General features: G+C 31.2%; 1 protein-coding gene and 1 pseudogene across 1 annotated transcript; both read right to left on the minus strand.

The window, feature by feature from the left end:
* Window positions 1–8,991: 8,991 nt before the first annotated feature.
* Window positions 8,992–10,200, minus strand: LOC149214527 (cytochrome P450 71AU50 pseudogene; annotated as a pseudogene).
* Window positions 10,201–10,217: 17 nt separating this feature from the next.
* Window positions 10,218–10,610, minus strand: LOC149214528 (premnaspirodiene oxygenase-like). Its single transcript, XM_089389419.1, has one exon. It carries the CDS (start codon window positions 10,608–10,610, stop codon window positions 10,218–10,220), a length of 393 nt encoding a protein of 130 aa, XP_089245545.1.
* Between the last annotated feature and the right edge of the window lie 5,148 nt (window positions 10,611–15,758).

A 15,758-nucleotide genomic window follows, 5' to 3' on the forward strand; every position in this document is an offset into this window, starting at 1 on the left:
GTCTTTCACGTCTATCCATGACTGTCTGACATGTTAAATTTCTCTTTAAGCGCTCTTTCCACAACAATTTAAATAATGAACCGTATGCACATTATCATTAACAACATAAACATGCATGTACACCATTCATTTACACTTAACCTTCAACATGGGTCCACAATATCTAGATTGACAGGAAACATATCTAACATACATGTTGTAGACATTTTGATTTTCCAAGTAACACAATCATGCATATCGTATAACATTATACTTTCTCATTTATGATTGCAATTCACATTGCAACATTTTATGTGACGAGTTTCTTGTTGCCATTAAGCTACCACTACCTAATCCCATCAGCAATGTTAGTTATAAATATGCATCATTTAACAAGTATTCACTTTCCAAATCATTTTAGTTTCATGCATACAATATTGTCATGCATAAAAGTATATGAAAATATTCATTAGTGTGCAAATGTAAAAAATAGTTGAGTTAAAAATCTAAACATTTCCAATTTCCCATAGTGTATTGTCATCAACAGACCGATACATGAAGTAACTACCATAATCACTTGTTTACGAATTGTAATAATCTTAAATCAAATTCAATTAATGCATATAAGTTCTATTAGTTAGTCATACAACACTAACCAATCACAACTACCAACCATCTTCATGCATCCATGACAAGACTTAATAAAAAATTAGTTACTACAGTCAAGTCTCATTACTCGACTCATTGTTTATTTTCAATATCTAAAGGGGTTCTTACAATGTATTTTTAAAACACTATATCGTCATATTCAAGGACATTCCCCATATTTTACATTCATGCATTGACTCATTAAAATTAGTTAATTGTAACTTCAATCATGTTCATTAAATGTATCATTATTATTGCCATATTTGCAAAGAAAAAGTTGGTAATTGATTGTCACTTTACTTATTGAGTGTTCAATATTGTTCATAAGTGTGACAAAAGTTTTATTGTCTTTTAGCCTCATCAAGAATCCAATGTCATGAACATAGTTAGGTAACAAACTTTATTACTTACTACTCAAAGCAGTTATAAACATGAATCACACATATCATGTCAAAAGTAGTGTACTACATAAATCAATATGTAGATTGTTAAACTCATACCTGAGTTAATGCCCACTGGTGGCATACCTCAATTTCTTTTCCGCTTACCAATCCCCGAAGGCGCCAGTGCTGCAACTTTTAGCTCTGATACCACTTGTAACATACCCCGGTAACCTCACATGTAAAAGCAGGGAGTTAGAATTTTTTTACACAAATTACCCACAAGTAATTATCCAAAACCACTACTCCACATTCATCATTAACCATTAGATATAATGTTATAAAGTAAATTGCGATAGAGGACAACAAGTTGCATAACTATTGACAACCACTGTTGTAGTATATTAAGATAAATTGTCTCATGAACCTTGCATCCATTCCATGCTTCCCTAAACCATATTAATTAATCACATACTTGACATTATGTTTATCACATCAAATAAGGAATCAACATCATCAAGGATTCAACACCATCAATTTGACACAATAACCAATCACATCATTGAACACCAATATACCCTGGAAACCTCGTAAGGTGAAAACCAACGAACGTTTAATTCTATTATTAAATGCTCACGATGGTTTTCACCCCTCACTCAATGGCTTATGAGGGATTCCATCCCTTATCCATTACTATAAAATATTACAATGAAATATCATTAAAATGTCACATAACTAGCTAAGAGCTATTACATTTCCCATAAACCCCTTTACCTATATATCACCAATCTCTACATCCTTGTGGCATGATTGTTCTATCAATGTACGATCTCGCAACTTGTACTCATGAGCATGGACCGTTAGTTCTTTACCTACCACATTGTTAAACATCATTTTTCTTTGGCACAGACCAACACTATTTCCTGTCATTGTTGTCGTCAACAAGCTTTGGCAACAAGATTAGATACAATATTAATCAATCAATAATCAATCTCTAAAATTGATCTTTTAACATCTACTCATGTGCATGAGTTGTAAATATAATATCACAACATGCTTCTTCTAACAACGTTGTGCACAATAATTATCAAGCATGTCATAATAATTAACTAGTACATATATTCAAGTAAATACTTGTTTTACTTTCCACAATTCTTATTCACACTAATGCATATTTCTCTTTAACAGATCTAACCCAATAGTTCTACAAATCCTTGTTTCTCTTAAAAATATATAACACAATAGTTATATCTTCATACATGTAATAAACTATTGTTTCTATGCTTTTGCATATGTGTTCTTTTCTTTTATTTTTCAAGAACCCAACATAGTTCTCTATCATTTATGTACAAAGTTATTATGCATTTGTTTCCATGAAAGTATCATAAAAAGGTTCTCGTGCATTTGTTTTCAAGAAAGTATCATATTCAACCTTTTCTTAGGGCATAAGAACTAAGATAACAACAATGGTAACCCTTTATGCATTAACCATGCAATTAAATCAAACTATCCAATATGCAACACACAAATCCTTTACCTTTTTACTCACCAAACATGTAACTTTTGCAAACTTTTGCAAAGGGATTAACACCATTAACTTATCTTTCATGCATAAAAAGATATATTCTTTCCAAAGAAGGTTCCTATGACTTATCTCTGTGCATGTTTTCTACGCATAGGTTATTATATTTTCTCATAACTAAGTATTGTTTTTCTCAAGAGAACTCTCTACCCATGAGAATATTTCACAAATTACCCTATTTAATCTATATTCATTTCCAGGAAAATGACTACGATATCCCTTTTTAAGAAAAGAGAATTCATCCTATCTTTTCTTACATAAACACATATGCATGTTATATAAAGACAATAAATGTTACTTATCTTTTAATGTTGCAAATATATATAATAACCATCTTTTCCTATATATAGTAATAACAATCTTTAACTACATGTAACATATTTTATCTACCAAGAAAATATATATTTAATAATCAATATTTATCTACATGCAGTAATATTTTTTTTTACAAGAGGAATATATAACCTTAATATACATGTAATAATATATTAAATTACCCAAAATAAGGTTATTTAAGTAAAAATCCTCTTTTCTTTACCAAGAGGAATATATAATATTTATTTACATGTACTAATATATTTACTTTGCCAAGAAAATATAAAACAACATTCTCTTCAAAAACTTTAGATGTCTCATACATCTCTTCTCAAGAGGATATCTGGGGTACTTAACAAGAATCTTGTGTAATTTATCCCAAAGAAATAATAAAGCTACTTAACTTTTAACACTTTCAAAAAAATCACAAAAATCTACTTAGCTTTTACTGTGCATAAACTAAGCAACAAATATTTTAAAGAGGACTTATACCTCTGCTATATTTTAATGCATAAGAACGTTGCAATACCTTGCAATACTTCGTGCGCAAAAATAAGGAATTTTCTTTTAAGGAACATGAACACTATTGGTCATATCTTTCTATGCTAAAGATTAACTTATCTTTTTTAGTTGTACCAACAACACGCTATCCAAAATGTGGACAGACCAACGAGAAATCTAAAGGCGTTGTGAAAAGAAACACTATGAAGAATACCTGGTATTTTTGCTATCAAAACAAGAACGGTGCTTCTCTAGGTTGCTCCTTCTTGACCCTATTTTTCGTTCGTCTCGAACCCTTTTTCTTGGCAGCATTACTTAAAGAAGAGCAGCCGCTGCTCTCTGCATTAGCACCCTCGATCTTCGTCACGTTATCATCGTTACTCTTCGCCCTTGAAGACATTGAGAGTCTTCGCACAGGATCGATCCCTCAACCTCTAAACCAGGAGAGCAGGGGAATCAGCAGCATGCACTCAGAAGGTTGAGGCGGCCACATAGGCATGCAAAAAGATGGCAGAGAAATAATAACAGGTTAACGCTTCATAATTAAAACCACCGTAACCTCTCGAGAGAAGATGTGGATAAGATGACCCCCGAGCGCCCTCAGATTGCCTTCCTTTCTTGATTTAGTTTTCACGAATATCAAGAATTAGTTTTTGTAACTGATTCGTAACTTTTAAAATTACTATTTCATAACTGTTTGATTTTACATTGAGTATTTACGATATGGAAATTACAATGAAGGAGTTGCTAGATGAAATAATTGTTGGTAAAAGTGATTTGGGTCCATCTAATTCATCCCGACCAACACATTAAGAAATGTTTTACCCATGATAAAGTTTTTATTTTCATATTTTTTATATACAAAAGACATATTTTTTATTAATCTTGAGCAAGATATTAATTAAATATTTTAATCATCAGTATAACCAATTATGGATAAAGAAGAACTTAGAGGGATCAAATCTTTTGAGATGCAAATTATATCTCTAGGAACTTGATAGATGGGGTTAAGATGAATGGCTCTCTTATATATATATATATATATATATATATATATTACATTTTTGAATGCATAATTTCTTTAAATAGATGGAATAAAATAGCTTAATCATTCAATTCTAACCAATATTTACTCTATTCAAAATTAACTCTTAATAAAAAGGCCAAAATATAAAGTAATGATACTTGAAATGCTATAACAATAATAATTAATTTTTTTCAATTACTTTATATATTATTATTATTATTATTATCAATCATATTTGATATGTAAATTGTTGACATTGAAAATAATTTAGTTAATATGAGTATTGAGATATTTTATTTAGGAATTATAGTTTTCATATTAAAGTTACATTGCTCTTTTTAATTTTTAATGTATTTCACCATTAGATCAAATTTAATTACTTTTAATAACTTCTCCTCTATTGAATTATTTTTATTTTTATTTATTTTTTATTTTTTTAAAGATAAATTGGCTAAAATGGATATTAAAATAGTTTATTCAAGTATCCAATTGAAATATGAAAATATAAATGATATCAATTTTATTTGTTTTTTATTTTCAGTGCTTTAAAAGAATTTTAAAAGTTGATATAAATTTGTCTTACACAAAATATTTTGTTTAGATCTAAGAGTGAGAGTGAAATATCTTTACCATATCTTCTTTGTATTGAGTTGTAATTATAGCTCACATTGTTTTTCAATTTTAAAAAAATGTTTTATTTTCATTTTAAAAGAGAGATGTGTCAACTCCACATTCAACAAGGATGAAATTACACATCACCCTCATACCCATCTATAGAAAGAGTCTCTCAGCAACATAATATTTTATTATTATTATTTTTATTTGTTTTATATAATATATACATAGTATCTCTCTAGATAAATATTTATATTGAGTTGTTTTTTATTATTATTATTAAATATGTTATAGGTCAACCTCAGATTGAACATGGAAGGAATTACAAATTTCCCCTATCATCTAATAAAACTCTCTCTAATATTTTTAAATTTTAATTACTTTATATCACTATATGTAAAATCGTTGATATCAATAATGTTACTTAATATATAATAATATTATTTAATACAAAAATAAAATATTTTATTTATAACAATACTTATATATATATATATATATATATATATATATATATATATATATAATGAATTATACTTATTATTAGTTTTATTAATATTTTGCCTCTTGATGCATTGTAATATTAATATTATTTTTAGATGCTTACTTAATAATTAAAGAATTGCACATCACTTTTGTCTTAAAAAGCAGAAAGTAGTTATAGAGCTAAATTAGAAAATTTGGGCCTAGAGGCTCATTCTACAATTTAGTATAAATGTGATGTATAATTTTGTTAGTGTTAACCTTTTAGAATAAAAATAAAATATTATTTTAATTAAAAAATTATGCCAACTATAATCAAAATAGAAAACAAAAATAAATATTTAATTACTTTTAAGTAAAAAAGTATTATAAAATGTAATCCAACTATAATTGTGCTTGCTTTAATTAAAATAGAAAACAAAAATACATATTTAATTACTTTTAAGTAAAAAAGTATTATAAAACTTAGTCCCACTATAATTGTGCTTGCTTTATTTATTGTTGGTAGTACAATCCAATACAAAGGAGATATGGTAAAAATATTTTACTCTAAGTTATAAATAAAATATTTCCATATCCATCTAAAATAACATAATTTTTTTATTTTTAATTTTTTCTAAATTAATTAAAACAAAAAATAAACAAAGTTGATACTATTTATGTTTTCATATTTGAGTTGGATGAGTAAATACTTTAATATTCATATTAATTAATTAATTTTAATATCAATTTAAAAAAAACATAAATATATATGAACCCAATAAAATATTTTAATTTACAAATTGAAATAATTGAAAGAAAAAAATTGAAAATAATATTGAATTATAAAATATGGAAATAAAATATCTCAATAGTAGTGTTAAGTAAATTATTTCAATATCAATAGTTTACATAATGTAATAATAACAATAATAATAATAATAATAATAAAATATCTGTATGTGATAAACTAATTTTATTTATAATAATAATAATAATAATAATAATAATAATAAAATATCTATATATTATAAGTTAATTTTATTATTATTATTATAGTTATAACATTTCAAGTAAAGGAAAATTCAGAAGGTTGAATCTATTTATGCATTCTTAAATATAATTTAAAAATGGAAAATTATATATATATATATATATATATATATATATATATATATATATTGGTAAAAAACTTCTATTAAGTTGTCAAAAAAATACATTTTGTAGTTTAGATTAACTTTGCTCTCTCACTTCACTCAAACCAAATTTGTTAGCCAAGAGAACAATACAAAAACCGAGAAGATATTGCCATGTTTCATATGAGCTCCATGGGCAAAAGGACCTTGCATTCCAAAAACCAACACCAGAAAACAACCAACATATGGATTTTGCAAAGGAGGATTTGGTACATGAGAAACACCTTGGCCTGGAGGGTGGCCATGACCTTTGTGCACATAGAAGTCAATATGGACAGCCAAGCTTCTATATCATTAAGCCGCTTATTGGTTCTGTGGTGGTTTCGATGCACTAAGATAAAGATGCTTCAAATTTTCCTCTTGGCTGAATTGAATATGATTAATGTACACACTAATTTCATTGCAGTCTTCATACCATTGTTCATGCAATACATCCAACCTAGCCACTAGGTCCCACAATTGCTCAATAATCGAGGCAAGCGAAAGTGCCTTCACCCCTACCCAATGAATAGGCATGGTTGTGGGCAACTCCACCCTCCTCATCGAATCTTTCCTTGTCCAAGCCCCTACTGCCACCATCCCACCAGGCATGACCCATCTGGCGTTTCATCAGTATAATGTGCATGTTGCATGAGATGTACTATGAATCCAGGATGCTTGACCACACCCACTCAGCCAACAAACACAATTCCCCCACTTGGGATGGTGCTCAGCCAACCGCCTCCCCCAATGGCCGCAACTATATTCACCCACAAATTGAATACTTGGACAAGAGGGCTGAAAAAACACCCCCAACAACACTATTTCTCCACGCGAAATACTCAGCAAGCCCAAAGACACCTACTACGGTCTAAATTACTGTCACCCTCTAAAAGGACAATATTGACAAAGTCGTGAATGAAAGAGGTCTGCATAGAACGACCTCTCCCAATGCCCACAACGAACTAATGACTATGAAAGTACTGACTCAGAATGAGAAAATGACGAAACAAAAACAAAGCCACTACCATCGAACACTAGCCATAAGCAAAAATTGAGAAGTAATTAAGGCTTGGGTGGGAACTTTCACTTAGCAAAATTATGACGCGAATTTGAGACTTTCGGCTTCGAATGAGCATTGCAATTCAAATTGGCCAAAAATGTATTACATTTGACATCACAAGCCTGGTCTGCAAGCAACCCTGGCTCCTTTCTACTGGATCCAACATTATCTTGCATGTCACCAACCAATGTGCCCACTGCACACATACCTTGCTTCACCAGCATTGAGTAAACTCAAACCACTCAGACCAAAAGGCATGCATAGGTAATGGGCATGTGCATACTTAGTCTCATTAAAACCGCTCACCCTTCCTCCCATACCAAGACAACAAAAATACCGATAATGCCTGCTTGTTGCCATATATAATCATCTTGCTCCTTCTTGATGGTTCCATCCTTCCTTGCCACACATCTTGGCTGCCGCTAGAAATTTGAGCACACGTCCGTTCACCCACCCTCGTCAGGGTATATATAGAGAGAGTCTTAACCATCATCTATCAAATTCCCCATTAGGGTCTGATGTATATATATAGAGAGAGTTTTAACCATCATCTATCAAATTCTTAGAAGGATGCAATTTTTTAAAATTTTACACTAGAAAAGGTTTGCAGCTCAAGACATTTGATCCCATTTTCTCCCTTTGAGCTTATTAAAATGGATCTATATTGACTTACTCTCAATTACTTCATCTCTATATAAATGAATCTTTAGATTTTAGATGTAAAATTAAGATGGAAATTAAAATATTTTTTTTGTTATTATTATTTTTTACTTTATTATATATATCTGTTTATTATTTTTAAATATAATACTAAATAAAACATATATCTATGATATTGCAGTGTAACACTTTAACTCAATTATGGAAATTACCTTCCAAAAATGTATTTTATCTCAAGTATCATGAACTTTCTATGTTTTAACTTTTTTCCTCATTACAGATAATTTGCAGAAATGCCCACACCACTAGAGTGGAATTCCATTCAAATAGAATGGAATTCCATTCAAAGTATTGGATAATTTTCTGAAATGCCCACACCATTACCATTAGAGTGGAATTTGTTCGGAAGCCATTCAATCTTTTAAAATTAATGACAATGAGCCAAATATATCAATCTGTTCGGAGGCCGTTCAATCTTTTAAACTTAAGCATAGGAATTGAAAAACAATACCCTAACACTCAAGCTACAGGGCGAAGACTTCATGCTTTAAACAAAAAAAAGGCAGGTAAAGATTTACAGGTTGCTATGTAGAGATTAAAGTAACCAATGAAAGGCGAGAAGTCGGAAAGGCCAGGAGTTCATCAGCTCTGGGGACGGTGAGTCCAGTAAACTTTTCAGACATATCCAATTCCTCCCCAATCATCTCATCAGGAAGCCTCCAGTCGAAGCAGTGCACTAGCTGCGCCACTGAAAACTCTACAAGAAGCGTTCCCAGTAGCTCTCCAGGACATCGTCTCCTGCCTGCTCCAAATGGGATCCACTCGAAGTTCTTAATTTTTTCATCCAGACAGCCATCCTGCATGAATCTCTCAGGCACGAACTGCTCCGGTTCCTCCCATGATTTAGGGTTCCTTCCTATAGCCCACAGGTTCACCAAAACGCGAGTGTTTCTGGGGATTTCATAGCCTAACACATTGCAGGCTTCTTCAGAAAAGTGGGGAATGGCAAGCGGCGCTGGTGGATGGAGTCTAAGCGTTTCTCTCACCACAGCTTCTAAATAAGGGAGGCCGGGAAGATCAGATTCACGCACCATGGGCCCCATTCCAACAACACGTTGCAGCTCGTCCTGAAGCTTCTGGAGCACTGGTGGGTTCCTCAACAATTCGGACATTGCCCACTCTATTCCTACAACCGACCTGTCCGTGCCAGCAGCCAACATATCCTGCCCTTTCATCATAATCAATGTAATTCATATAATTATAACCTGTTTTAGAAATTTGGATTTATTTACCCACAATCAAATTAGCTTAATTTCAAAGGTGTCTCTAAGATTTGAGCAGTTGCCTCATAATCATAAAAGTGATGTTTGATTAATAAAATATATGAACATTTATCAAGCAATTTCTATGACAAATAATTCATTTGAAAGTAAAAATAAAAATGATACTCCATTTTTTACATACATAGAGGACGGCGTTTATATTGTCTCTGGTAATTTGTAACTCCATGTCTTTATCCGCAGAAGCTGCAAGCAAAACATCTACCAGATCTCGTGTGACATTGGGATCATTCTGGGCAACGTGTTCGTTACTATTTTCTCCAGGAACTCGTCTTGTATGTGATGTATTTCCTTGACGCCTCGGTTGATACCTTGCAGATCCATCGAGGCCAAGTATGGTATATAATCTCCGATATTAAAATCACCAAGCAGCAGAAAAGTTTCCTTGATCATTGCTATGACTCCTTTATTGCCAATGAAGTCGTGGTCAGAATACTTTCTACCGAAAGTCATCCTGCAGACTATATCTGTTATCTCTGAATCATAACAGAGACTTCCTCTTCTCTTATAAAGCGGAAGTAATCCAACCGTTTGGAGCTTAGTATTTGTAAAACACAGGCCTTACGCATTTTCCTCCAGTAAGGGCCATATGGAGCAGAGCCGACGTCCGAATAATTATACAGCAAGTAATTACCTGCAATTGATGAAGGTCTGCTGGCAAAACGCAGATCACGAGTCTTCATAAACTCCCCTGCCATCTCAGGAGAAGAGATGACCAAGACGAACTTGGAGCCGAAGTAGAGAGACATGAGAGGCCCGAATTTCGGCGACAGTGCTGCCAGTGCTTGGTGCGGAAGCCCTCCCAGTATGTAAAGCATATTTCCGAGGATGGGCAACGGGAAAGGCCCAGGGGGCAGCTTCATGTTTCTTACCCTGACGAAGAAGCTCCATCCCAGCGCCGCAGCGAGTTTCAGACAAAACTCATTCCCTCGTATGTAGATGGCTTACACCGCTAGTCTGCCACCACTTTGTCGAGGAGAATATATATATGAAAATTTATTATAATTTACTGAAAATTTGGATAGCGTGGGTAATTATGATTGATAGTGTGGATTATTAAAATAACATTTTTGTTATTTAAGAAAAATTATGTTATTTTAGAATGATTTGTGGGTGGTTTTGTAAAGAATAGACTTTCATTCCTATTAAAGATTTTGATAGTGTAGATAATTATGATTGATAGTGTGGATAATTAAAATAATATTTTTGTTATTTAAAAAAAGATATGTTATTTTAGAAATATTTGATAGTGTAGATAATTATGATTGATAGTGTAGATAATTAAAATAATATTTTTGTTATTTAAAAAAAGATATGTTATTTTAGAATGATTTGTAGGTGGTCTCTGAAAAATAGATTTTCATTCTTATTAAATATTTAAGAATGTTAAATCATAAATATTAATTCTTAAGCAAACATATGCAATCTTAATTATGCTCCAAAACTTATTTTAAATTAGTAGTGTGGACAACTATGATTGACTACTATTAAGAGTCAACACTATTATTTAAGAAAAGCCATTTTATCTTGGAATGACTTGGTGGTTTGTAAGAGGTAGAATTTCACTCATATCAAATACCTAAGAATATTGAACCATTAAGATAAATTTTTAATCAAGCATAAACAATTTTAAATTATACTCCAAAACATAAATTAGTAGTATGAACAATTATGATTGGCCACTACTAAAAGTCAATGCTATTATTTAAGAAAAACCATGTGATCTTGGAATGACTTGTTGGTGGTTTGTAAGGGGTAGACTTTCATTCCGTTGTATGTAGATGGCTTACACGGCAAATTTGCCACCACTTTGTCGAGGAGTGTGTGCGTATATATATATATGAAAATTTATTATAATTTACTGTAAATTTTGATAGTGTGGATAATTATGATCGAATATCATTAAAATAATATTTTTGTTATTTAAGATTAATCCTTAATCAAACATTGACAAGTTTAAATTATACTCCAAAACTTAATTTAGTAGTGTGGATAGTTATAAATGACCACTATTAAGAGTCAACACTATTATTTAAGAAAATCCATCTTATCTTAGAATAACTTGTTGGTGGTTTGGAAGGGGTAGAATTTCACTCATACCAAAATACTTAAGAATGTTGAACCATTAAGATAAATTCTTAACCAAGCATAAGCAATTTTAAATTATAGTCCAAAACCTAAATGAGTAGTATGGACAATTATGATTGGCTACTAGTAAGAGTCAATACTATTATTTAAGAAAAAACCATGTTATCTTGAAATATGGTGACGATTGTAATTATTTTATTTATTTAAGAACAAAGATAAATTATTTCCACGTGGTTTGAGAAAAATAGGTAGAGAAGTTTTAAAATATATATATATATATATATATATATATATATATATATATATATATAGTGGTTTAACATTAGGTTTTAAATATTAGATTTTATAATATTGGGTTTAAAATATCACGTTATATAATATTAGGCTTATTAATATTGATATAGGCTTATATCAACCATATTTACATATTTACTAATGTGATAGTGCATGTGCTTGATATACTTCCATCAACATATCAGTTGCATTTAGTAATGTGGTTGTGCTAATTTGATGCTTCTCAACTATGGTGATGCAACTATGTTCACGTGTAAGATTATAATCAACTTCTCTTTTAAGTGTAAAAATACATCATTATATTGTAAAAAATGCAAATAAAGTTGAATTTATTATTATGCTTGTAATTCAATAAGTTTGGAGGTTTTTTCATAAGCAATGTGAATAAGTTGAATTTATTATTTTGTTTGTAATTGAATAAGTTTTTAGACTTTTTGATCATTATTTTGTACAAATAAGAACTGCTTTGTACAAACAAGAAGCACTAATATCTTGAAAAATTTATGAGGTTTTAAATAACATGATTTTTCATGAGGTTTAGACCAATTGGTTTGCCTATGGTTTAGTTCCAGCTAGGTAAAAAGTTAAGTTCAGTTGAAATCAGAATAGAAGAAAGGGGGAATAACTTGTTAGATAAGTTGTAGTTCAAGTTGAAAATGAGAATGAAGTAAGAAAGTAGGAAGCAAAGGAGGAATAACTTGTTAGATAAGTTGCAATTTAACTTGAAAATGATAATGAAGTAAGAAAGTAGGAAGTAGTTTGGATAGACAGGGTTTAAAATTTCTAGAAATGGTTTTCTTCATACATTATTTTTTTCTTTCAATTTGTATTTTTTTAATAAAGGATTATTCCTTAGGGATGAGACGAGTCGGTGGGTTTATTTACACCTTAGAGGAACAAATGAAAATGCCTTTTCATGGGATGATTGATGATTCAAAATGTCATAAAATCATCATCATTAGGGACTCAAAAAGTACAATAAGAGCCTTGATTAAAAACCAAATTCATGCTAGTAAGGCAAAGAATCAAAAGTACTTCAAAATTATAAAAGAACTTTCCATGTTCAAGGACATGAATTCTATCGCATTTTTAGAGTATGGAATTTAACTAAATTCAAATGAAAAGGAAAAATGTGCACCAATGTGTGTAGAGGAATCCATTGTAACTTATGAAAAATCATAATGTCACACAATAGCTTTCAACTAAAACCTTCATTACTCATTGAACTAAAATTTATTGCTAGAGGTTGTTACAAGGCATGGAAATAAATTAGGGCAAACAAGTGGTTTCTATAGAGATTTTTACTTGGTGAACTCTTTGGAACTCTATAGGGAGCTAGTAAGAATAGTGAACATAGAGTTTGTTTGAGTTGCAACAAAGTGAAAAAGCGTTAATTGTAAGGAAGGAGAAGATTATGGGTTGGTGAATATCTCTTGATGAGAGAGCTATTTAATGACAGGGTAAGATGTTGTTATGGAATGGAGAATATCTCTACATAAGAAGCGTATGTTTGGTCATTTCAGTGGAAGAATTATTTCAAAAAACCCTATTTCAATAGATAATGAAAGAATGGAGTCAACACATAGGTTATATTTTGACTTTTCATATAGTTAGCAAATGGTTGGCTTGCATCTTTTTTCAATATGATGAGGTTGTTTCTTGTATTAAGCAAGGAAAACAACATTAGGGTTCAACATTGTTGGTGTTGAAGTAATCATTTCCTTGTTCTGATTAGCACATGCAAAAAGCGTATCAACAGATTTTGGTAAAATTCACGCGCTCCTAGTAGAGTTATGGAATGACACTATTTCCATAGTAATTGACAGCAACTTAATAAGGGTTATCTGATATTTATGAAAGGATAGGACAACAAGTAAGCATGGGCATAATTTTTGTTGATGCAAATTTAAGTGAGGGTCTACTTGAGAATGTGTAAATAGAAGTTGGAAGGTGGAAATTTGCCTAGTGGTTGGATTATTTTAGAATTCAATTTTGATATGTTCAATGTTATGTAAGGCAATCTAAAGGGGTGTCATATGAAGAACTCTAGGGTTGAATGGAGAAAAGTTGACAAATATGGTTTCGTGAAGATGGATTCATGAAAAGGAGGTGGTACTTCTACCTTTGAGAATGAGGACAATATTGTTGACTTTGAAACTATAGTGTAGAACACAATTTTGGAGGAAATTCTTGTGTGAGGTAAGGAGGGTGTAGGAGGTCAAGGAAGATGAAATCAATACATGAGGGATTGGTGTTGAAGGAGGGTTGTGTTTATATTTTGGGTAGGTAGTCTATGAATTTACTAAATGAGCAAAATTGTACATTAATATTGGAGAAGTAAAAAGAAAAGTGGGAATTTCAGTGTGTGGGAAATAACAAACGATTAAGGAGCTCTTATCATTACGGGAATTTTGAGGTAAAAAATGGGCCTCCTAAGAAAAATGTACAACCAAAATAAACTTTTTAAGGACCAATAGGGTTCAAGATGATGATGTCAACCATGGGGGATGATTCAACATTTTTGGAGTAAAAAAGTAAAAAGATTAAAAAATAATAAAATAATAAAATAATAAAACTACTTTTTCAACTTGTATTTTCAACTTATCTCCCTAAGTTTTTACTCAAATTTTGGTGGGAGTACTCGTTGGATGAAAAATTTAATTCCTCATCCAAGGATTACCCGTGTTGCATACTTTCAATGGACCCTGCTACATGAAAAATGAAAAATACATGAAACAAAGTGATTGCAACCAAATTTTTCATGCATTTCTCATTTTTAGTGTAATAGGGTCCATCGAAAGTATGCAACATGGGTACTCCTTGACTAAGGAATCAAATTCTACATCCAATGAGTGTTTGCACTCAAAATTTGATTAAACCCATAGGGAAATAAGTTGAAAATACAAGTTGAAAAAATAGTTTTTTCTTTTTTCCCTCTAAATTTTGATGCTGTAATATAATCTTATTTTATTATTTCTACTATTATTTTATAATTTCCTTTGGAGGCCCATTTTAGACCTCAAAACTCCCCTAATGAACATGGATTTTCTCAAGGAGTGAAAGATGTGAGCTCTACCCCTAAACATTAGGGGGTTAGATAACTTCCATAAGAATATGGCCTTAAAATTTTAGTTATGATTCATAACCCCTAATATTTTACTTATTCAATATCTTATAGGGATGGTTTCAAGATGAAATGGATTTTGGTTTTGTTTCTCAAATATAGGGATTTATTGACATTCGATGCAATTGGGAAATCTTGAGGTTTAGTGACATGGTGGAATAGATCTTCTCAACATATAAATTCATTTTTTTATCGATATGGACACAACTTTGTTCATTGGAGACAATGATTTCCTACTCTAGATAATTTACATAAGGCATATGATCCTTGCAAAATATGTTGGCATGCACTTTTAGCCAAGATTTTCTTAGCCATATGGATTTTGTGTTTGGGGATGAGTAAATTTTGTTCTTGAGAGAGTTGATGTATGGGGATTTGCTACTAGGATTCACCCCTTGGCCAAGTACTTCTTACACATACAGAAGGGAAGCAGGTTTATGTGATGTACAACCCACTATGTTTATTTGTATATGTAGACATATCAACATTGGTGAGGTCGATATCA

Source organism: Pinus tabuliformis, chromosome 1_1 (genome assembly GCF_031772625.1).
Source record: "Pinus tabuliformis cultivar Carrire ecotype Pingquan chromosome 1_1, CPIR1, whole genome shotgun sequence".
In the NCBI taxonomy this organism is placed as follows: Eukaryota; Viridiplantae; Streptophyta; class Pinopsida; order Pinales; family Pinaceae; genus Pinus; species Pinus tabuliformis.